General features: G+C 43.2%; 1 protein-coding gene across 2 annotated transcripts; it reads right to left on the bottom strand.

Annotated features, from left to right (window-relative positions):
- Nucleotides 1-11,689: 11,689 nt before the first annotated feature.
- Nucleotides 11,690-21,985, bottom strand: gpr156 (G protein-coupled receptor 156). 2 transcript variants are annotated; one of them, XM_083921531.1, is made up of 10 exons: nucleotides 21,241-21,304; nucleotides 19,742-20,808; nucleotides 17,971-18,098; nucleotides 17,739-17,874; nucleotides 17,546-17,656; nucleotides 16,500-16,625; nucleotides 15,798-15,893; nucleotides 15,425-15,661; nucleotides 14,370-14,528; nucleotides 11,690-13,431 (listed from the first exon to the last, which is right to left on the bottom strand). In XM_083921531.1, exons 2-10 carry the CDS (start codon nucleotides 20,804-20,806, stop codon nucleotides 12,055-12,057), a joined length of 3,435 nt encoding a protein of 1,144 aa, XP_083777657.1. In that variant the 5' UTR covers nucleotides 20,807-20,808; nucleotides 21,241-21,304; the 3' UTR covers nucleotides 11,690-12,054. The 2 variants fall into 2 exon arrangements, with proteins under 2 accessions (XP_083777657.1, XP_083777656.1); XM_083921530.1 differs by lacking the exons at nucleotides 19,742-20,808; nucleotides 21,241-21,304 and adding an exon at nucleotides 21,854-21,985.
- Between the last annotated feature and the right edge of the window lie 3,509 nt (nucleotides 21,986-25,494).

Below are 25,494 nucleotides of genomic sequence, written 5' to 3'. Positions count from 1 at the left end.
CAGCTGCGGTTGCACTGATCAGCTCCCAGCTGACTGACTGAGACTGTGAATCACGACTGAGCTCAAACAGAGTCTCCAAGCTCAAAAAAATGCCCCTAACAAATATCCAGAAGAAAAATATAGCATGAAAATGACTGCGATCTTGCCAGTTACAGACACTATATACAGACACTTATATCAGGAAGCGTAGATGCTTTATTCAAATCAGTGCATCGAGTAGAGATTAGCATACAGTAAGCATAGCTTTCTCAGACTATCCCCACTAGATACGACTCATTACCTTGGACAGATCCACCGACCGCGGTGTACACACAGACCGAGGCAATTCCGAGGATGATTATCAGTGAAAAGTCATAAGCTAATAAGACTGTATCTGATGCTAATGCACTATAGATCGGAATCTGCTTTCACATGCCGCTCCTCCCCCTTTATATGCTTTCCTCTCTAGTCAGTCAGGGGCTAGCTCTGTTCCCCTGAGATCCTGACGTGGAGGCTTTTTCCTGTTTAAGTGGGTTCTCTTCTCTCCCTCTGCCTCTCCCTCCTCCCACAGAAGTGTCAAGGAGCAAAATTCACATTAGCTGGCAGTTAAAATGGACAACCAGGCAAGAGTGTGAGTCGTGAACCTGCTCCTTACCTCCAGTCTCTTGACAGGCTCTCAAATTATCCGCAAAACTCTCACACAGCCTACGCAACTAATTCCTACTGCAACACCTGCTCTTCTCTCGAAATCTACCTATTAGTCTGATTAGCATATTCCTCCTTCAAACAAGCTGCAGCAGAAACGCCCACACGCCTAAAATAATCAAAATATCTTTGTCCAATGTGTCTGACACAGTCTACTACATTTGTCAACAGCTCGCAGTGGCTTTAAAATCATGTGGATGGGTGGATAGGTGCTGCTTTATAACCATGACTGACCGTGGAGGACACTGCCAAGCCAGTGTCCTGTCCATAGGAGGAGGAGGAGGAGGAGGTGACCATCTAATGCTGACTTTTGGCAAACTACCAGTGAGTGTGAGTGCTTGAATGAACAAAGTGATTAGAATAAGAGACACATTCTCTCACACCAGCAAAAAAAGAATACCCCTCTATGGTCCCAGATATATATATATATATATATATATAAAGTGATAGGTGTGTGTGTGTGTGTGTGTGTGTGTGCGTGCGTGCGTGCATGCGTGTGCAAGGTTCCTTTTGCCACTGTGTGAACAGTAAGTGGTCCCAATTACTGCAGATGCAATCGTGATCAAAGGACAGGGAAAAGGAGGGCAAGGGTCTGAGAACAACCAACAGGCCTTCACTCTCCAGGACAGAGTCTCGAAAGAGTAACCGAAGACGGATTCTGTAATGACAAAAATAGACTTTCCAAGACAGAGAGAGTGTGCGTGCGTTTGTGAGAGAGAGAGAGAGAGAGAGAGAGAGAGAGAGGAGAGAGAGAGAAGAGAGAGAGAGAGAGAGAGAGAGAGAGAGAGAGAGAGAGAGAGAGAGAGAGAGAGAGATGAGAGAGAGAGAGAGAGAGAGAGAGAGAGAGAGAGAGAGAGAGAGAGAGAGAGAGAGAGAGAGAGAGAGAGAGAGAGAGAGAGAGAGAGAGAAGAGAGAGAGAGAGAGAGAGAGAAATATGACTCTGCCTACATATTCCAGCAGGGCCATTTCTATGACGCCTCTGCACTTCCTCAAACCGTGAGAAATGTCTGTGCACAATCACACATACAGCTCACAGTGAGATCTCATACTGTTGCAAAAATGGAATGACCAAGCAATCTGATTGAATTTTTTGCATTTTAAAAAGGAACTGATGGGAGCCTGCGTGAGTTACTCTTTTCACACACTAATCTGGTATAGCGTTAAAAACTGCCAATCTTCATGCAGAGTCCCCTCCATTTTAAAAATCTCGACGACAAGGAATTATTGCTGTTTCACATGAATGAAATTCCTCTTGTTTCAAACTAGAAACATCGTTATATTAAAATGAATTGTCCCCAAGTGAACCATCAGTAAAATTAAGTGTTAGAAATGTCCCCTGGCCCCAAATTTAATGAAACAGAAATTTAAATCGTGGCCTCTACAGAGAAAAACACCTTCCAACATGTGCTTGTAGCATTGCCATAATTACTTTGTTAATTAGCCTGCCATGACAAAATAATTAGCATGACAAATCACGGCGCAAGATTTCACGTACATATGCTTAGTCTGCTACAAAGTAACAGAGGAGAGACAGCTGCTGCTACTTTCAGCCAGAGGCGTCAATAGTCAATTCAGGTCACCAGACTAGCTCAGGCCACATGTGAACACAATGGGGCCAGAAAATCTCCGCTGTGGCAGGACACGTGTTGGGCTGGGTATCATCGAAGTTTTGGCACGGTTACCAAAATGTGTAAGCAATGCTTTTCTACAAAAGCTTTTACAAAACTAAATGTATCGGATTCATCCCTGTTTGTCTAAATAGAGACAGTCTATTTCGTCTACACTGTATGAGGTAAGCCTGTTTCTGATCCAAAATAATGCATGGGAACAAATTATGCATATTATACATTGATTGTCCAGCCCTGTAATTAACAAAACCATATTGTAATCCCTCTAGTTTTATTAACAGATATGTTGGTTCCTTATAGTCTGTTTTTTTTCTGACAAAAATGTATTCGACACACACATGGAAGTGATATACAATCACAGGCTTTGGAATTACTTACACATTTCGTCACAAGCTCAAGATGTAACTGAGCCTCATTTGAGCATGCAATTCTTTGGTTGCTAAAAGTAAAGTAGCAGTAGCCCACTGACATTTTGGCATGCATACAATGTGTCCCCACTAACAACATATATAAGCCCAAATTATCCAACATCATCAAATTTGATTTGGTGTTCAAATAAACTACTGTACATTAACAAAACTACAAATACGAGACAAATAGTTCGCAGCAATTGAAGTCACACATTTCATTAAATATCCAGACAACCATTAATTGTCTGGGTGCAATATATCCCTCTGGAGCTTATATCATATACAGTGTGTAATTTTTCTGACATAACAAAAACAAATATATCAATTGCAACAATGTAATACGTGTAATACTCCCCTGACATGAGCTACAGGTACTATAGGGGTAATAAATTACAATGTTAATCGAAGAGACACTATCAGGTTGTGGTGGTGACATCATTCATGCATTTGCTACAATGACGGATGATTTTTCACTCCATGTCAAATCACTACCCGAGTGAATGCCACAGAATGTGCACAAACCACTTACATCATACATACAGCATGTATTAAGTGTATGGCTATTGCAGTTAAATGATAATATCGCAGACACTGACTTCAAACACTAAGGCTGATTACTATCATATTAACTCATTTCAAACATATTTATTTGATTTATTTGACACTGGACATATTAAAAGCTCTCAGCTCTCAGAATGTAACTGACTGGACTGAGGGAAAGTGACATTTGGGAGGAATGTATGAAGAGATAAATTGCTAAATTCCTCACCAACAAAAATGGAGGAGCAAAGGACGCACTGTGTGTTAATTGTACAGGTACTCATGCAAAGTGCAAAGTGTTCCACCACTGTTGCAAGGCTGATGAGATAATTCAGTAGATTACTAGAACATCCAGTCACAGGAATGTCACTGCTGACACAGAGACATTTGGCTAAGCAATGCTTGGATCAAGACATCAAGGTATCATTTGGTTTCTGATTAGACACTATGGGGGGGGGGTTTTTAGATACTACAGGGTTGTGCAGCCTGCAGAGACATGACTGCCACTACACTGACTACTGCCCAGAGATTGATAATCTTCTCGTGTCTCTATCCCTCAAAACTCAGCTCTCTTTGAAATCCTGTGAGTGATTCTGCCGGTTGATTGTCTTGTCTGCAAGCCCTTTCTGTTTCATTTGGAATCAAATGAGTATAATTAGTCCATTTTGTTCCCATCATCACTTGCAAAACGTGAGAGATGGACTGAGAGTAAGGGAGAAAAGAGGGAGAGAGAGAGAGAGAGGGAGCTGCAGCTTTGAAATGTAAAACAGGCCGCTCATTGTTCTTGGCCAGCTGCCTCACCCCAAAAAGAGGGCACATGTGGGTGTGTGAACGTATGTGTGTGTGCGTGTGTGTGCGTGTGTGTGTGTCTGTCAGGGGTGAGAGCGTTCTCTCCAGGATCACACACAGTGCTGACTACAGCTGCCTGAGATCATCAGCCAAGTCCTTCGAAAACGAGTAGAGGTGTGTGAGATGGGATGCTGGAGGTCAATGGTGGATGACAACAATTCTAGGTAGATAAGAACAAGGTGACACATGGCATCCAAAGTACTGTACAATCATGACACAGTTGAAATTGCAAATCGCGTTTCTCTGAATGACAAATCTGATTTTAGATTTTTAAAAAAGGTCTATAGTTTATGTGGTCACAGCAGGGTCTACCAGAGCACTTTGGAGACGAAGAGGGGTTTTTTTCAGCTGAGATTCCCTGATCCTGCGATTGTCATGTGATCTTGCGAGGAATGGGACCATTGGTCTTTTCGCTATCAGTCCTGTCCATCCTCAGCTGTGATTGGACGGGTGGGTAAAAAACAATGACAGTGACGAGATCTGCAGGAGAGGCATTTATCTCCAAACCCAGAGGATCTGTGCCAGCCAGCATGGCAGACATCAAGCTAAGTCCTCAAACATTTTCCTCAGCTGGACAGGAGAAGTCAGAAAGTTTCAACAAGTAGGCCTACCTTTAACCCAGTTCTTACCTTGATAACATGCTACACAATAGAGCAAAATTGGGCAGATTTTGGGTCGCGGGGGTGATTCCGATTCATGGCCAGTCTGAACAGATTATCTGCCCAAATGAACCTGCGTGCAACCATATGACGATGGCAATCCGCCTCCATGTTTGTTTTTTGGTGAAGGTAGTTTGATCACACAAGTTTCCGTGAGATCCGAAGTGCCTGGAATCGCCACTCTGAAGTCGTTTAGGAGTCACTGAGTGTGCGGCCCTGCATCTTGACTAAATCCTCTGGTGTGATTTCTCACAATTCAAATATTAAAAATCTGTTTTTATTTCTGTGACCTCCCACGTTTTTTAAAAACCAGTTAAGATTGGAGATTTTCTAAAATGCACCAGGCATCAAATACTTAATTCCTTGGATGTGTTAAGGGAACTGAGTAACGAGATGGTGCCACGTTCAATCAAATAAAAGTTGCTCACCGGGTCACTGCTTTCCTTTTTAGGGGGCTCATACAGTAGAGTGGCCAATTAGAGATCTGGCTCAACTGGTTGACATCTTGTCAACTCCGCAGACATAAATGGCACATAGATAGCAGACTAGAGCTTTTTTTATTATTATTGGCCCTAATGGTTCAAATGATGAAGACAGAATGGTAAAAACAGCAGAAACAGGAAAATGTCAGTAGCCCAAGCAAATAGGGAAAAAATTAATGTGTTTTTTGAACATTCATCATCAGTTCATGTACGCAACTGACCAGGCTGGGACGGGTCAGTTGCGTACATGACTGATGATGAACTGAGGAAGCCTCTTGGATGAGAAGTGAAACGTCTTCCTAGACAAGGAGAGCATTCAAAGGCTTGTTCTTTAAAGTTTCCAATTAACATAGAGTTGGGAGATATCATTGCTGCTTCATGTATTGACTGATTAACACAGGGGACTTCTCTGCAATCAAATTACTTTCCTTTATTGGGCTGAACACCACCTGCTAGTAGAAGTCAAATGATTTACTGCAGAATTAATTGGGGCAACTGCAGCTTCCGCCTTTAATGATTAATAATGATGTATTAACTTACCAGATGACTCTTGGAGTAAAACATTTTCAGGTTGAGAATATCGCAGCAAAGCACTACTGTAAAGCTCCTGTAATGTTAAGTACACCAGGTCAGCCTTGCATTCGGTGCTAATTCAGTAGCTTATGTCTGAAAAAAACAATTGGGCCAAAGACTCCTCTTGTAACTACATAAAGCTGACTTATTGACGAGTATTACAACATTGCTTATATCTGTGGAGCATTCTCTTTTCAAAAGCAACCTAACTGTGAACATTACACACTGACAGCGACACACCACCGTTCTGTCACCCATATCTGAGGCAAGATAAGTATTAAGATTTTGGATGGATGGGTGTGCATCTCCCTTTGTGTCTATATGTGTCTGTGTAGTCAACTGAGTGGTTTCCAGTGCCAAAGCCCAGAGGAGAGCCTCAGCCTCAGCCTCAGGCCTCACCCCACTAACACACATCATGGTCACATCACAGCCCTGAACCAACATTCCTTAACAACCTATTTTTTTTCCTCTCTCACACACACCCAAATGTGGGCCTGCATGGAAGATAAGAAAGGGTAAGTGCAGTAGATGTCTCCAGCTTTGCCACTCATTAACAATGTGGATATTAACATCAATATTTCATATTAACAACCCAGAACAGTCTAATAAACTCCTGATTTCTGTCACATAACGGTACCATGAATTTAAGTAATATTATTTTAAGATTAACTGTCATATCTAGTATGCATCTACTAATCTGCAACAGCTACTGTAACATGCTCTATAGGGCCACTTGGATACTTGTGGATAGATAAGAGTCACGTGCCATGAAATAGCAGTAGAGATCATATATAAAGCAGAAATTAAATGGAATAGACTAGAAATACTTTATTGATCCCAAGCTGGGAAATTGCAGAAGAAAATGAGATGTGTGTGCATATGGACCATCTCTGCAGCCAGTCTATAACCGTCCAGTCCCCGGCACGGTGCCACCGTGGCTTCATGAACAGGATACTGGGTGTCACACTAGCTGCAGCCGTCGCGACGTCTCATTTCGACACTATCGGATCAGTGAACCAGCCCCTCTCTCCCTCTCCGGGATCACGTCAGTTTCACCCGAGTCAACTATGGGCACACCTTCCGCTTTGACAGTTGCGTAATAGGCCGGCCCTATCGCTTTAACTCAATTACGCATATGCTCGGTGCTATGTAGTAATGCAGATATGAGGTCGAATCTATACAGTCGACATGGACAATAATCAGACCGGATGTGCGGTACAAAGAGAAGGCTTGCTTTCTGACATGGGTCGGTGCCAACCCTGCCTTCTCTCTGGCCCGGCCCTGCCCGGCGCGGCCTGGTCAGGCTGACCGGCCCCGGGGCGGCGCGTCAGAGCGCAGCAGCAGTGTGTGCTCACACCGAGGCGAGCGCGCGCGCGTGTGTGTGTGTGTGCGTGCGTGTGCGCCAATCTCAGTCAGTGACACAGATATGACAGGGCTAATGCTATCCAGGAGCTAACGTCATGCTCGCTTGACACATTTTTTCCCCCCAGCCTGGTTAGTGAGGACACATTTAGAAAAGGATATGTAAACCCATGCTGGGCCTGGCGCATGCAGAAAAAAAAAAAGGTAGTGTACTTACTGCTGACTTTCATGCTGCCGAAAGCCGAGGGCTGCGGCACTGGTTTGCAGCTCTCCGCGAAGGATGTGGTCCTGGGCCGACCCGACATGATCCAATCCTTTTTTGATTCTCTCTCGACTCGGAGCCTGTTGTGTGACTGCGCTAAGCGGTAGGGCTGATCGATTCGCCGAACCTTCTCATCCAAAAAAAGGATGACAGTAAATGAATACCACTATAATTCACAGGGGAAGACAGGCACAAAGCGATGCCTTTATCCTTCACTGTTCGTGTCACCTAATAAACGACCCTTTCTTGCCCAACCAATGGTCAATCAGAGCAGCATTTCTTCCTTATATTCCCGGTTTTTCTTTCAGCGGGGCCTTTGAAGACACGTCTCCGACTAAAATAGTCATGAATCTGGCCTCTCCCTGTGGCCCCTCAAATTAAAAACCAATGGCGATTTCTTTTCTGAATGCAGAATTTCACACAGATGAATAGGACATATGTTAGGAGAGCTGATCCGGTGCGTAAAAGCGGCGTTTTCTTGACGATTTGGGACACATGCAGTTCCTCTTCATATCCCGATGTGGAGACTCAATGATCCGACTGCCATGGCGGCTCCCTCGCTATACCCTAGCCTACAGAGCGTCCAACGGAAAAATCTGCCAGTTGCCACAGTCCTCCTCAACGAATTCAAATGGCTGTGCGCTCGAAATGCGCCCTCGTTGCCGTCAAATTTCGGTGTCTTCACCGACGCTCCGGGGCCAGCGACCTCTTCAGAAAACGACGGTCTTTACGTATAAGAGTGCGACGATACCGAATTTCCTTTTTTATTCCTTCCCCATAGGTTTCGGGCTCGCTTGTCTTTGTCGCTGCGCAAGTTAGCTACGCCGTTTGCGTAAAAGGTTACAGGGGGTTCTCCGCCGACATGGAAGGAGGTTCACGCTGTTGACGTAACCCGCGACGGAGAATGTAGAAACTGTGAACGCGCACACGGCGAATCTGGGGTGGCCGATTCAGCCAATTAGAGAGGGGATCCTTCAGAAATGGGCGTGGACCGTCTTCCTGCGGTCCAATAAGAAGGCCGCTCTTGAGCACCACATGGCACAATTTTCTTGGCACCGCCCTCGCAGCTTCAAAGGACTTTTCCCATGCCGCGACGGGGACAATGGGCGGATCTTGCTTGCAGGATTGATGACATTATTGGCCAATTGGAGCTCCAAACCCAGACTGTCAGTTCAACTGGACCCAGCTGTCACAGGTCATGCTGCACTGTTGCTATGTTAGTCACAGAAGCCCGTCCACACAATCTCTCTTCCACACTTTTTTGAATACACGCAGCCCTCCGGCACATCCATTTAATTAGTGTCGTAATGCTTCTTCATTTTAATAATGTGTGTTTGTGTGTGTGTGCATATGTGCATGGCTGCTTTGTCACCACAACTCTTTATCCAGGTTAATTACACCTCTGCTTCCTCGCCTATGCTGTAGCCCAGTAATTTATTGTATGCCCTTTATAAAGGGTTTATGAGATGGAAAACAATTGCTTTATTAATGGTAAATAAATCATTTATCACATCACAATATTACTCCTTTTGCACTACTTTCACCCCCTGACTAATTCAATTATTTGCACCACAATTTAGAAACGCATAGGCCAGTGCTACTGTACTGAAGATGTTTTCTCACATTCCACTACTTATTCTATTTTATTACCAACTACATTTTTTTTATTTCTGTTAATATTTGTACATTTTATTTGTGTGATGACAATAAAGCTGAACCTTCAACCTTTACCGGCCCATAGGTCAGCTGTTAATAAGAACACTTTTTGGGTTGCCAGGTTTTGTGTTTCTTCTTTCTATGTGGAAACAATGTTGTTGTTAATGTTGGTAGGCTGTTAGTACTTAAAACTGTGTTGTTAATAGTAACACTGTTCATAAATCAACTCTGGTAGTGGCAATATATTACAATTAGTCAAAGGGATTTTTCACAATCTGACAACCCCAAACAAGGCTTATAACTGAACAACAAAGCATTAATAAATAAGTCATTAAGCATTAATAGAGCCATTAGTTAGGACTTATGAACCCATTATAAAGGGTGCATCGGGTGAACTAATCTTGCTCTATTTTTCATTATGTCATAAATGTTCAAGGATATAGTGCTGAGCCGTGGTCTGCTGTGTTATTTAAAGAAAGAGAATGCCATTTTTTTTCCACAATTCCTCGATTTGTCAGTGTTCCTCATCTTGAACAGAATGCAGTGCACTTGGCAGGAAAGTCTCTCCTCCTGCACAGTGATGCTGGTAGTCTATATTTTGTGTGGTTTATTTATACTCTGTTGTGCTCTTTATCAAAGGGAATTTCTCCCAGACTGCCCTTCAATGGCTCATATGCAGAATAGAGAGCAGTAACATCTCAAAAACATGCAACAGAGCAGAAGTAAAATGAGACGCTGTTTTCCCTTCATACAGCAACACTTCCTCCGGCAAACATTTCCCATTAGCAGAAGAAAGACTATCTCCAGAGAGGACATGCTGGGAGGGAGTGAGAGAGGCCAAGACAGGAAAGAGAAATATATTTTTTTTAAAAGTGTATGAGTAATGTTCAGTTTTTTTCTGTGCTTTTAGGAATATCATGAAAACTCCCAAACTAATTGAATGCAAACCTGGAGCAGAGTTAAAACAAAGAAATACAGGTTGGTTTGTAGGATAATGGTCAAAATGTGTTGGGGGAATGTGAGTGTGGGGGCTTCATATAGACTTGTTTTTGCCCCGTGGCCAGTGGCGGATTAAGGTGGTCTTGGGACCCTAGGCTACTATTTGTTTGGGCCACTACATTATTAATCATGCTTTATCAGAAAAACACCCACTAGAACAGAAGAAGAGTCTGCAACCTTGAATTTGCTTCAGTAGATCTTGGTCCCGTTGTTCTTTCAGTCGTGCTTTTCTTTTTTCGAGCTCTGCTATCACATTTACTTTCTGACATTTTGCCGCTGCACTTTCTAGTAACAGTGAGTGACGTATCATTTGACAACAAAACTGACCGTATGAACCCGGCCACATGATGGCTGCTAATTGGGTAAATTGTCCCATACCTATCCAATCAGCAACTTCATTTTGTTTAATGTTTCTAAGGACCACAATAGGAGGCAAGTTTTTTTTCCCTCAGTGTAGCAAATTAAAACATTTTAAAATAGTCTTGCCAATCTAGGGCCCCTGCAAATGTGGGGCCCATAGGCTGCAGCCTAGGCCAGCGTGTGCATTAATCCGCCTCTGCTCGTGGCCCCCCAGCAGGTTAATCCGGGCCTACATCAAATCAGTGGTTTATACACACTTTGTTTGGCTGTTCATGCTGTGGTGGCTCCTTGTTCGCTTCAGTATAAAACAGAAGAAAATGCAGATGAACATGAGTGGTGTGAAAAGAAAATCAAAGGGTATTATGGCTCTCTTTCTTTTTTTCTTTCGTTCTCACGCACACACTCAAGATAACTGTGACCTTTGTACATTAAACACTCTTAATGAGTCAGGAAAATAATACTGAGAACTATTAACTGTGTCAAAGTCATAGCAGTGACCTGTTTTTTCCCTAGTTGCTCTGACAGTGTAGGCGTGGTGTTTTGGAAACCAGCTAGGATTGAACTATATTGACAATAAACAAAAACTCAAGCTACAAAATGCAGACCTTACAATAAAATGGCATTACAACACTTTAAAGGTCCCATGTTTTGCTCATTTTCAGGTCATATTTGTCTTTTGCGTTTCTACTAAAACATATTTACACGCTTAAATGTTCAAAAAACACATTACTTTTTCTTATACTGTCTATCTGAATATATCTGTATTCCCAACCAGATTTTAGCATCTGTCTCTTTAAGCCCTCCTTCTGAAAAAAAACCCTGTCTGCTCTGATTGGTCAGCGTTTCTGGATCATCCACATCTGCACTCTCAGCATTTCTGCACCGTTAGCTGTCGGGGAATGACTGTAACAGCATCGTAGCAGCACTTTCTATCTATATATAGTAAAGTCGTGACATCACAACCACCCAGAAGTCCTGATTGCTTGTTTAAAGGCACAGTTTCTGAATGCAATACTGCGTGGATTGAGCGTTTTGATATTTTCACAGTATTTGTATAGCACCAAAACAGCTTTATAACCAAAAAAGACCTTTAAGGAATGTGTATGACAATGTAGAGTAAGTATAAGACAAAGTAATTCTGTACACCAAATCATCAAATTTTAAATATTCAAATAAATACAGCATTTGCACAGTAGCTAATATAGTGCACATCTTACCTTTTCTATAAAAACATTTTTGGAATGTAAGGGATTCATCTGACAGCAGAAATATACAAACAATGCCATAAGTAATATTCAAAAGTAAACAGCGTTGTGTGCTTGTGAGCTACAAAAGTTTTCAGAAATCTAATAAAAGAGCCACCCACAATGCAAGATGCAAGTATACCAATGCTCTTTTCATACGGGATGCACAACACAGTTTTACTGAAAGCTTCAGTCAAATGATTTCCCATAATGCAAATTAGCTTTTCAAGCACAACTAACTTTGTGCTTGCTTGATCCTAAAAGCTAATTTTGGTTATTTTGTTTCTTAGGACATGAATTCAAGTGGTGGAAATGGATGAGCATGTAAAGTGCAGTAAACCTGGGCTCATACAAAGGTGGGTTTGAGGTCTTGCTTAAATACCACAGGGTGTGAGGAGCGGTACAGGCTGGCGTAGCCTTCACACTCGCTGTCAGAGGAGTCTGAGGAGCTGTCTGAGCACAGGAGAGAGCCTCGCTGCAGGCAGGAGTCACAGTAGGGACGGTGGTAGTAACAGTAGTCTGTTGAGCTGCTGGAGTCGGAGTCCCAGTACCCACAGGAGTCTCTCATGTGTCTGTGGTGCCGCTCACTATCACCACCTGCTTCCACATTAGATGGAGCTGTGTGATCTGCACAGAGCAAGCCTGAACATCTGCGGGACCTTGAAATACGCCTCTGACTCTTTCTTATCGTTTTATTCCCTTCCGCATCCTCCTCCTCCTCCTCCAGCTCAAGGTCAGCATTGTGAGCCTGGAGGAGGGTACCGTCTGCAATAACCCCGTCAGGGTGCTTGCATGGATTTTGGGGTTCACAGTTTTCCCTCATCTTCCCACATCCAGCAGCCTCTGACCCTGCGTAGAAACAGGGAGGGGCCAACCCTCTTCTGGGCGAGTGGAAGGGCGGCCGACGTTTCCTCATCGCGTAAGGGGAGATGCTGGGGTAGCGGAAGAGAACAGGTGGATGGGGGGATCGTGGTGTCCGCAGGGAGAGAGGGGAGAGAGGGGAAAGTGCGGAGGCTTCAGTAAATTTCAGCTGTGAGGGTGTCCTGGACGTTTGACCGGGTGATCGAAGGGCAATTTCCATGACTGCGTCCACACTCAGCTCCTGTAGGATCTCCTGTAACTGCTCACTGCTGACAAAACCAGTCGGTCGGGCGCTTGGTCCCAGCTGGCCACTCGGAATTTTGAAAGTATCAACCTGAGAGGGGTTTACCACTCTGCGGGATTGTAGGGAAGTGACAAATTGAACTGTCTCTTCTGCTGTCCTGAGTAAGCCAGGGGACTGGAGGGACACAGGCTGTTTCATATCCTCCCCTGTTCGCCTTCCAGCTGTGTCTCTGCCTGTGGGGCTAGCAATAGAGACACCTCTTCGGTTTTCACTATTATAAATATCATCTGGGAGAGGAGAGGAAGCAGCATTGGGGGGTGAGGAGCTTGGGGCAGAGGAAGGCTCAGAGGACGGCAAAACGGCAGCAGCTGTGAGTTGAGAAGAGACATGTGGTGGTGAGAGTTGGAATTTAGTGTCTCTCTGAGGTAGAGTAGAAGAAGAAGAAGAAGAGGGTCCGTCCGACTGAAGCTCTGTGGTTTGAGTGGAGCAGGAGTTGAGGTTGGTGTTGGAAGAGTCCATGTCCTGGTCCTCGGGTGCCTGGCTGGCGGACATTAGTCGAAGGAGTTTGCCCTTGGCGTTGTTCACCTGCTCCTGCAGACTGTCAATCACAGCGTTCTTCTGGAAATTGTAACAAAAAAGAAAAATAGTATTTAAGAAAGTTAGCACGTGTTCTACCTTTAAATGTTTTAGATCGTTATCAACAGCACATTCAAGCTCTGGGGGAAAATTGGCAACATTACTTTGATAATTACAATTTTGTTGACTCATGTCTATGTCTGTTATATCCAACTATACTTTCTGTGTGCAGAAAACACCAGAAATAATAATAAATAAGTGCAGCTGAGTTAAGTGTAACCTAGATCATTGAAGATCAATTAAAACTATCTGTCATCGCATTATGAGAGAATTCAAGACCTGTAATACTACTTATAATCCATTATCTGCAACCACTTATCCCTCACGGGGTCACGGGGGGCTGGAGCCGATCCCAGCTAAGATTGGGCGTGAGGCAGGGTACACCCTGGACAGGACGCCAGTCTATCACAGGGCACATAGAGACGAACAGAGACAGACAACCATTCACACTCACATTCACACCTACGGGCAATTTAGAGTCATCAATTAACCTAACACCTGCATGTTGTTAGACTGTGAGAGGAAGCCGGAGAACCTGGAGAGAACCCACGCATACAAACGGATTTGAAATAGGAACCCACTTGCTGTGAGGTGACAGTGCTAACCACCGTGCAATAATAATAGACTTAATTTATATTGCACTTTTCTTCACATGATTACAAAATGCTTTCCAGGAAAAAACAAAAGAAACAGTACAGCAACAACAGAATGAATACAATTAGGCATCATAAAAACATAAATATAACGGAGATTAAAATGAAGTAAAACATATATATATATATATATATATTTATATATATATATATATATATATATAAAATGTGACGGGGGAGGTCCATGAGACGGGTTCATAAATAAGATGCCTATATTAGAAGATGTTCTTATAGAATGCAGGATTTTGTTTAAAACAAACACAGTACCTCATTAAGGAGTTTTTTCATGGAGTTGTTCTCCCCCAGCAGGTAGTACATCTCATCCTGGCTGTACACTGAGGGCTGGCTCTTACTGGGGCTGCTGAAATACTTGGCCATCTGACTTGGGTTGTTCTGATCCTCTTCAAACTGCCGCCACTGGGTCAGCTGCATGAAAGTAATAATAATAATAATATTAATACATTTTATTTGCCTTGCACTTTACATTCAACAATCTCAAAGTGCTACAGAGCAGAATAGAAACAACATAAAGATAAAAGGTCAAATGAAAAATAAGTAATAAGTTAGAAGGAGAACATCTAAAAGACATTCAGCAAAATTCTTTGGTGACCAGGAAGGTTTTAAGGTCTTTTTAAAAAAGCATTTGTAGTCTGCAGGGCCCTCAGGTGGTTAAGGAGGGCGTTCCATAACCTCGGAGCGGCCGAGGAAAAAGCCCGATCACCCATGGTGCGGAGCTTGGTGAAACACGGGTGTCACGCTAGCTATACATTACACGCACACACCAGTAGTTGATGATACCAGGACCTTTTGACCAGGTGTGTGTGTGTGTGTGAGCGCATTGCTCACCATTCAAATATTTCCTTCCTTTCCACCTAAGTTGCATTCTTTCATCGTGACATAGCACCACTGCTAGACACTGAGGGAGTCATAAACCTCTTTGCAACATCCTACATACTTTTGACTCATTCACACCTTCTGTTGAGTCATACTGATAGACATGGAAAACTGACACACATACTATACAGAGAACAGAGGTGTGGGCAACAGAGTCACTCAGAGATTTTACTACCTTTGTCAAAACAAAGAGAGGAAGTCATACATCTGTTATTCATCTGTCTATCTAGAGTTTCTGCCTGTCTGATTGATATTTTTAATCGCTGGCTTCAAGACATAGTATCCTATGATTAGATGGCCGACCGTTCTGCCTAAAAAATAACCCCCACCCCAACCCCCTTGTGGTTTCTCCAAAGCACGGAACAACTGCAGAAACCTTTTGTTATTTCATGCATCTTGTACGTGTATCTTGAGCTGTGTTTCTTTACCTGAGGCACAAACAGCATGCAATTGGTAGCCAGTGTGCAGATGAAAATGGCTCCAGCCACGGTGCAGTAGACCAGGTTGGGCCAGGCCTGCAGGAAGATGGACACAGGGACGGCAACAGCAGAAAAGAGGGTGACCAAAGTGACAGCTGTTATGATGGTGGGAGACTGGTTGACTGGAGGGTGGCTGACGTTGCTGGTCAGCCCGGCTAGATAAGTCCCATAGAGGAGAAGACAACCCTAAATGCCGAGATAAAGTGAAGACAGAGGACACAGAAAATGTAAATCAATATTAATCATAACAATAAAGGAACTCAAAGCAGCCATTTATCTTATAATTGCATTTCAATATAATGTAGTATAGATATTTACTTACCTTCTGAACAGCAATAATGAAAACCCACAGATCGGAGTATACAGAGGAGCAGGTGTCCAGCTGAGACATAGAGTAGGAAATGTCTCTCTCCACTACCTAGATCAGGAAGAAACATAGTATCAGCGAGTTGAAACCTGAAGACATTTGTCTATATCACCAACATGTCTATATAATTAATTACATCAGGTTGGAGGATGAGGGGATTTGTGATTCTCCAGTCACTTGCAATTTCATACAAATCAAACAATCATAATTTGACATCAATAAACAATCAGATGAAAAAAATGTGTGGCAATAAGTTATCATGTGTCTTAATCCTCAAACTGTTTCTAATCTACTGTAATCTATGGGGGCGGCAGTAGCTCAGTCTGTAGGGACTTGTCTTGGGATCCGGAGAGTCCCACATACGGACCAAATAAGGAGGTGGATTGGTAGCTGGAGAGTTGCCCTTGAGCAAGGCACTGAACCCTGCTGCTCCGAGCTCCTGTTCCACATGCAGACCCATTCTGACATCTCTCCATTTGATGCATGTGTGTGTATAGGTCCTGTTTGCATGTGTGTGTGTGTTTCGAGCCTGTGTGTGTAATATGTAAAATTACACAGTGAATTTCCCCTAAGGGAAGTACTGTACGTCTTCTTCTTAATCCAACAAAACAGTCTTACCTTGCTTTTCAGCCCCACAAAATCAACATTAAATTCTACCTTGACAACAGCTCCAACAGATCGTGAACACCGGACAGGGTCGGTGAGGTTCCAGGCGGTGAGAACCAGCATGTCCACCACGATCAACAGAGCCACCATGCCCATCAGCTGGATGTCTCGGATGATCTTTGACAGAAAGTAAAGTCACCAATCAATGCTACACAAATTACATCATTATATCACTCTGGGTGAATTCAGTTAGGAAACACTTGAGGAATTAAGTGATTCATAAAAGAAAGTGATAGAAAGAACCAGGGAGATTGTGCCAAGACTTGGCATTCCATCCATCCATACATTTGTAAATCCTCAAAAATCATTCTGCATGTGAATCCAGTTTTGCATAAAAATACAAAATACTGTGCCAGAATTTTGTTTATTCTACTTTAGTGAGGATATAAATGTAAGATAAACATCTTGCAATGGTTTGAAAGTCTTTCAAAAACTTCCCTTAATCCACACCAATACCTAATGACTTGACCCATGGCCTAAATGTTTTACTGATATTTCATTATTATCCTTCATTATTTCTGATTATCCTGCTTACTATAAAAGAAACATAGATACGGACATGTGAGACCAAAAAAATGGAAATCTGAGTTGTATGTAGAGCTTTGATTCTTTGCCTGAACCCGACTGAGTTCGGCTGTAATTTCTCAAAATTCCCCCAGACTTGAATTGAGTCTGGTTCACGTCTTTGTTAATGCAGACCATATGGTCTGTGTAATGAATAAGATATGGGTATTGAATGAGGCTCAGGATGATAGCTGCTGTCGAGGTCCGGGCTCGGACAGAAACTATGGCCCAATCATAGCTCTGGGTGAATGTAATAAGTAGAAGATGATAAGATTTCATTTAGGAATTACACATGATAAAGAGAGAGAGAAAAAAGAGATTTGATCTTTGAAATGTGTGTGAGGCATCAACTTCCGCTGCTTTTATCTTTCGAATGTAATTAATGCATCCTGGAGTGACTGGATAAGACAATACAAAACTGTCTATGCTGGGATCAGACATGACCACCAAGAAGCCATTGGGTGCAAGCCTACCACTCTCTTGTCAGGCACTCGCTGGGTGAACACTCTGTACAGTCTCCATGTCTTCCCCAAAATTGGACCGAACACCAGGGTAGTGCCTAAACAAAGGGTCCACACCCGAGCCTGTAAGAGAGAGCTCTGATTAGTTCTAACGCTGATTTATCCAACAACATAATAAAGGATAAAGGGAGACTGTGGGGCTTACTTGTAGCATAGCTGTGGATACTACACCCTGTGAGTGTGATCGCTCTCCAATGGCAAACAAGAAGCCGCTGCTGTATGTGAGGACACTTCCGAAGAGAGTCAGGACATTCAGATTGGGACTGGACATCTTCACTATCCTGATGATACAACATGTGCAAACATATCCACAATGGATTAGTTAATTTGTGCAAATATCTCTTTCATTTTTATAGATGTATTTCACTGTAGTCTACCTGTTGTTTTTGAAGCGCAGGGTGAAGAGGAGGAAGCAGAAAGCCAGCAGGATGCCACAGGAGAGCAGCGTCCACACCACAGCACTTAACACTGGAGAGAGAGACCGCCTTGGGAGATCCACTGCCATCTGCACACACACATGCACATGCAAACCCCTTTAAAGTCAAGTCTAAATTGTTTCATGTGTAGCTCATATACATGTGCATTATCTGATTATTGTTTTATATGTTCTGAAACATATAAATATATATATATATATATATATATATATATATATATATATATATATATATATATATAGTAAAAGCAACAAAAAAGTAATACAGGATTTAGTTGAGTAAACAAACTTTATTAAGGCAAACAGAGCAGCAAACAACATAGTAGACCTTTACTAACTTGCATTTGAAAATGAGAAATTATCAAAAAATAGCTGAAAGCATTCAAGCAACAGGAAGAGATGAAATGTTCAACATATCCTCATACCTAAATGACAGACTAGGTCGATGCCAATGGGTCCCAATATACAGTATATTTATACATACGTACATATAACACATGGCTAATGTTGTGAAATGTAACTACTCAATTAAAGGAAACGAAACTACTGGGTTAGTAAAAGATCATGGAGTGGCTTAAAATGAGTCAAAAATGTAAGTAAGTCACAGACTTACGTCTGAAAAAAAAGTTGGTTAATTTTACAAAAAAGTCAGCATTACTTTTGGTTTCACACAGGACATGAACACCAATCTCCTGGGTGAAAGTCCTGTGTTTGTTCCCATCCACCACCACAGACTGGAGATCAGGCAACAGGAAGAGATGAAATATCCAACATATCTTCATACCTTAACGACAGACTAGGTCCATTGCCAATGTCTCCTGACATTCACAATTTTAACAGTGACAATGGTTAACGGTGTAAAACGTGATTGCTAATTGGTTAGGATTATAAAGAGATTGTGGTTTGGCTTAACTTAAAAAAAAAAAAAAAAAGTCAGCACTGACTTGGTTTCACACAGGACATGAACACCGATCTCCTGGGTGATAGTCCTTTGTTTGTTTGACCGATCCACCACCACAACCTTCGTTCCACGTCCACTAGAGATTGATAATATTATTTGTTTGTCTTAAGCTACTTGCATAATCAACCTGTTTTGTGAGGATGGTTTGAGTTATTAGATTTCAGAAGCTGACAGGCGAGATGATCAGAGGAGCAGAGTTGACTCCGCCGTGATTTCGCCGGGGGTTAAAGTAGGCGAAAAGTCTTTCATTGAATGAGTATCCAGTGAATGAGTAGATATGAGAAGCAGAGTCAACGTCATAAAAAGAAACCTGCCCCCACTCCAGATCCACATACACCCCGACTCTCTGGGGCTTTCCGACCAGCGGCACACGGATAGGAGTGCTGCTGAGGGCCCAGTAGCTCTTGTCCTTTCTCATCCCCAGGGCCCAGTAGCCTGTTTCAGGGTTAAGCGTATTCCCTCCTTTTCTGTTGACAGATTCAAGCCCAACTCCAATATCCCACTCTGTCTTGCCTTTCACCAGCACCTCATAGTACAACCGCCCGGAGGAGAAGCCCTCCTTTCCCAAAACGCTGACGCCAGGGTAAAATCTCTCTGGATTGTCCGGGAGGCTAAGTGCTACATCACCATGATAAACTTGTTTCTTGTTTTCAGATAGCATCAATTTGGGATGAGCCGTATCAGGGTCCAGAGTCACGTCCACAGCGTACTTCTGAGCCCTCTGAAATTCAGTCTCACAAAGCCTCTTCACCTCAGATTTTACTGTCTCCTCCAGCTGACATGCTACTCTCCTGACTGCTCTCCTCACCATGCCCACATACACAGCGCTTTCTACGCAGGTGTCGGACCAGTCTCTGGTGGCTGGTAGAGTGGAGAAAGCTGGAAAGCTGCGGATAAGGTAGAGGTTGTCTTCGGTGCGTGAGAGCTGCTCCAGTTCAACGTTTCTCCGCCTCAGCTCATCGATCTCTTGCTCCAGCTCCACGATGAGCCCCCTGGCCCTGCCTTCAACTTGCCTCTGCTTTGCACCAATTGCCTCCACCACCTCCGCTTGGCCTCTCTGGACATAGTGGAGAAGATTGTTAAAGACTTGCAAACTCTCTTCAATCTCTCTCTCCGTGTTTCCTCTACTAAGCTGAATGGTTTGGTTGATTTCACTGATTTTCTCAAGTCGGCCGTGGATCATTTTTTCCACCTCTGTATTTGTCCTTGCAATTTGAGCTCTCCTGTCTCTGCTCTCATCCTCTATAGGTACAGTGTGATGAGCATTGTGGTCTCTCTTAATGCAGATCTGGCACACATACATCTGGTCAGTGTTACAGAACAGGTCCAGGAGTTTCTCGTGCTTCTTACACACCCTGTCTTGCATGTTCATTGTGGGGTTGATGAGGCGGTGTTTCTTGAAGGTGCCTAGAACATGATGAGGCTCCAGGTGAGTCTCACAGAAGGAGGCCAAACAGTCCAGGCATGATTTAAGAGCTTTGACCCCTTTTCCAACACACACATCACATGAAACTTCTCCTTTATGGCCTGTACATTGGTCCGCAGTACTGGTTTCATCTTCAGCTTTCTTTTCCAGTGACTTCTTGAACTGAAGAGCCACGTCAGCTATGAAGGTGTTAACTTTGAGCTCAGGCCTCCTGCAGAACTTTTGCTTGCACATGGGGCACTGCGATAGATTAGCGCTCTGCCAGTATCCTTGTATGCAGTCCCTGCAGAAGTTGTGCCCACAGGGAGTGGAGACCGGTTGGTTGAACAAATCCAGACAGATGGGGCAAAGAAGCTGCTCCTCAGTCAGCACACTGCCAGCAGCAGCCATATCTGGGAACACATCCAGAAAGAAAAGCAGGTGGGATTTCATGGAAGTAGTTGGCTCCGGTCCTTGCATTTTTTTTTTCTATCCCCTACTATTAGATTTAGAAACAGTTGTGCCTGTTGAGCTGACTACGTCCACGAATAGTAACAACTGCATGGTGTTGAATTTCATCAAAGGACATTTCATTCTAGCCCACAGTTTTCATGTCCACTGAGTTCAACAGACAATAATAAAACAGAATTGTTGGGACATTAACATAAAATTAAAGAAAAGTATATTCAAATACAATCTTGTCACATAATACATTACCATTACAAAGTAAACACAGTGCAACTCAGGGTTCCCTTCCCCCTAAGGTGAAGATATCGGCTCTTTGTGACTGACAAATGCATGAATTAACATAATAAAGCATGGAAGAAATTAAAGAGACAACTTACCTCGCTTTTTTGTGGTGTAGCACGGAGAGGAAAGGAGTCTAGGAGAGTGTTTGTGTTCCCTGACACAGTGGCTCTACTACTTTAGTTTATATTTAGAAAGTCACATTAGATTTCCCTGTGCCCGCCTCATGTTGCTGGGCTCCACTCACTCTTAAAGGCACCGCGATACTAAACGCTTGTCCAACGCCATAACATGTCCAGATCTCTACTGTTGAACTGAAATGAATGTCAAGTGGTATAGAACATGTTTCGTTTGGTTATGTAAGAAGGAAATTCCTCAAATTTTAAGCCATAGGCCCAAGTTTATCTACAACAGCAGACGCAAACTGCAACCGCTAACTACAAGTGATTGAAATGTATTGTGTATAATTCAGCCTTGTGTCATTAACATGATTGGTTTGTAACAAGCACTTTCCAAATGAAAGACGACATATTCAATTAAAATATCTAGATGTAGAGCATATAAGATATGTTTTTACCCTTTAACCTTTTGGAGGTCCAAAAATATTCTGTTGGACGTGTCCATGTTACCACGTTACATGACATTTGCATTCTAAAGAGATGTGCACTATATTTCTGTGCCTGTGTGTGTGTGTGGTGTGTGTGTGATTACCGTGCTGAGACCGCATAGCCTCTGCAGAATGTTGAGGCCCTCCTGCCTGTTGATTCCTGCATGGATGAAGCAGAGTGGGAAATCACACTGGGAGCTGCAGTTCAGCTCAGGCTCCATGACTGACCCCAGTCCGTCCACTTTTACACGCACATCCTGAGGAACAAAAAGATGATGTGTCGAATATTATGACATACGACACATTACTCGTCGTAAAACCGACCTAGCCTTTCAGAGGGCAAACCTGTACATTCTTTTTCACCGGTTTGGTCATAACATTTTCACTGCATCTTTAAATGAGACTGCTTGCAAAGCTTGAAAACTGAACGCAATGAATCCCAGAGAGCCACATTTAAAATGAAGTTCTTCTTTATCCAGGTGTCACCAAATAGTTGTAAGACTTTTAGCCTCCACAGTGTGGTGCTATAACAGAAACCTCTGAGTGAAGGAGTGATGGGAACATGGATGTGATTTTGCACTGCATTGATATTACACCAAGGATAAAGCTTTCGATCATAAGCACAAGTAAACCCAACAGACATTACATTTGGAATGAAATTAAGGTTAGAATAAAAATGCCCCAATAAAGTGTCAATAATTTATCACCACAGAACAAACTGAGAAGCCGGGACCCGGCCTGTGTGACAGGAAGGCTCAGTGTTTCTGCTTATCCTCACTTTCCACTAGCACTACGTCATTACGGTGGAGCAGCCAACACAGGAACACACATCTGTGCATAAGGCGAAAAGCAGAGCGGAGCGAAAGAGAATGTAATAACAGCAATATACCGAAGCTACTATTTGCAGTTTCACTAACAGCAACATCTGCAATCAGCCAGGTTCTTTAAGGCATCGAAAGATGTAAACTTTGGAGAGCATCACCAAACAACTGTTTGTCAATCTTGCCAAAGGCATTTTTATGAGGCTACCCATGCTGCACTGACATGTTGCGGATTTAATTATGCAGCATGGAATCACCCGAAACTCTCAGCTTTAACTGAGAGTGCGATCGCTGTAAACGTAGCCGTGACTCAGCTACACGCTGTCGAGACCACGTAAGACCACTTGTATCCATACAAATTGGCAGACAGGTGAGTGTTGACAGCAGCGTGTCATTAAGCTACACACATCTCGTCATTGTCTGTAGAATGACTAAGATTACCCAAAGTGCTCTGGGATGGCTGGATTAAGGGGTTAAATCTAAACAGAGCAGTGTGGGAGATCTTTGATTTGGATTTGACTGTTGAACAGTAACTTTACGTTTATCCATCCAACATGAGAGGAAGAATAATATTCGATTTGAAAGATTTCCTAGGCGTACGTTATTCTTTGACCCATTTCCAGAAATTCATGGTGTCAACAGAACAATGAAGTCCCCTGGGCAGCATAGGCCTATCTGGGAAATGTCTGGAGTTCCTGTTCATTTCCTGTCCTCACTTTCCAAGTTTAGATCACAGTTCTGCTGCTTCCCCAGCAGGAAAAGCCGGCAGAGAAAGGAATTTCCGTCATTTTTTCAAAAATCCTGCCTCCTTAGCTTTTAGTTTGGGAGAAAAACCGCCACCCTGCAGAGGTCAACAAAGATTGACCAACATCCAGCTGTGGGGGTCACTGTGTAAGCAACAAGCACAGGGCCCTTACCCAGGCTGAGTAAGGTTTTATGGACATGTTTTGACAGTTCAAAATAGTCATGAGGAGTGTCTTTTGAAGCTGAAGGCTAAACCGCAAGTAATACCTGAGCTGGCTGCGGCCTTGGATGTCTTGCTTAAATGTAGGGCGGTCCTAACCTGTGAGCAGTTTAGCATTCACTTAACTTGCCCTTGGGTCTCTCCATAAGTCACATTTTTTTCTTTCTTTTTTTTTAACTACCTGTAATATTTCACCCATTTCTGATAAACTTTCTGGGCTCAGAGAGGCCTTTACAATGCAACTTTTAATAAAAAGAAATGGAGTAAAGCCCATTCATCGTCCTGTCAGTCTCTCTGTTTCTCTTTTAAGATTAGAGCATGCAGTGTCACCGCGGGCGCTGCAGATGTAAAGTCTACAGCGCACTTCAGGGGCCAATATTGAAACATTCCTCCTCAGTCAGTAATCCGTTTATAAGTTTATTCTTTAAGCTGAGTTAGAATGCAATTACTGGCACTGAAATCCCGCTTCGAGCCCGGCGCGCGTCATTTATTGGGCACACGGTGCATTTTACAGCCTGATTCTACTATGTTAGTCACCAATTATCAGTCATTTTTCTGGGGAGTCTGCACCGGTGCTGTTTGAAACCATGTGACCATTTCACGTTAAACACCTGAGGTAATGCGTCACAGTTGAGATGTAACTTTCCAGGTACATTAAATATTGGTTAGGTGTCACCAAAAAAAAAAAACGCCTTATATGGAAAATATGAATAATACAGAACTGTTATAAGAGAAGATCACGATATCATATTGTAGACGTAATGCTATGAAGCATTAAATTGTACATTATGTAACATCCATATGGATCTGTGATCTCCATCAGCACCAATTAACTGTTTATCTAAGCGATCCTCTTTGGTGAGAGAGATGCGTAAAAACGTGCTCACGCTCGGCTGCATCGATGCGGTTGCACGGTAAAAATATCAAAATTGTTAGTAAAATCGCTTGAGAAGAATTGAGGAAGTAGGCCAGTAGAGGTATAAAGAAAATAAAGCAAAGGAGAAAAATGTCAAAGAGCAAACCTCGATCTCCAAAGCGCACGGAGGATCCCATCATCTCGTCCCGCTCCAGGCTCCATAACGCAAGAAACGTGATAGTAAAAAATGGAAATAAATGACTGTATATTATATTTAACATAGCTACAAAGGTCCCATAGCTGCAGACTTGTAATGAATCCCACGACTTAACCTGTCCGTCAACCGCTCAGTCCACAGCCCGAGGAGATCCTGTCACTCAGGAAAAGTTCTCCAGACTGCCGGAGTTTTCATTTGAGCCTTGAGGGAGGGAGGCGTGTGTATGTGTGTGTGTGTCAGGGACAGGAGGTGTGCTTGTGTGTGTGTGTTCTCTCTCTCTCTCTCTCTCTCTCTCTCTCTCTCTCTCTCTCTCTCTCTCTCTCTCTCTCTCTCTCTCTCTCTCTCTCTCTCTCTTTCTCTCTCTCTTTCTCTCTCTCTCTCTCTCTCTTCTCTCTTTCTCTCTTCCCCCCCTCTTTCTCTCTCTCTCTCTCTCTCTCTCTCCATCTCTCTCTCTCTCTCTCTCTCTCTCTCTCTCTCTCTCTATCTCTCTCTTCCCCCTCTCTCTCTTTCTCTCTCTTTTTCTTTTGTAAGCTTTCCAGCTCCAACTGCCCACTAAATGGGTTTCAGAGTGTGATGTGACCCATGTGGTGCAGGGGGGTTGTGACAGTGTGGGTGCAGCATGTTGCAGGAGTCCCAGGGGACTGGGTGGCATAATGGGACAGGGAGGCACACTCTGTGTCCACAGTGCAAATAAATACACTGAATAACAGCACTTGTTTTAATGGAAAGAGAAACACACATCATCTCTATTTTGTTTTCCAAAAGCAGGTCCTCCATTAGGGATGGCAGGGTTTGACAAAATAGCTGCTCTGTTGGTAAATCACTTCAAAGAACAGAAAAATAGCTTCTGTCTGAGTGCAGTGAGCCAGCAGAAATATTTCTGCATT

Source organism: Echiichthys vipera, assembly GCF_963691815.1.
Source record: "Echiichthys vipera genome assembly, chromosome: 10".
Lineage (NCBI taxonomy): Eukaryota > Metazoa > Chordata > Actinopteri > Perciformes > Trachinidae > Echiichthys > Echiichthys vipera.
This window is presented reverse-complemented; position numbering and strand designations above follow the sequence as displayed.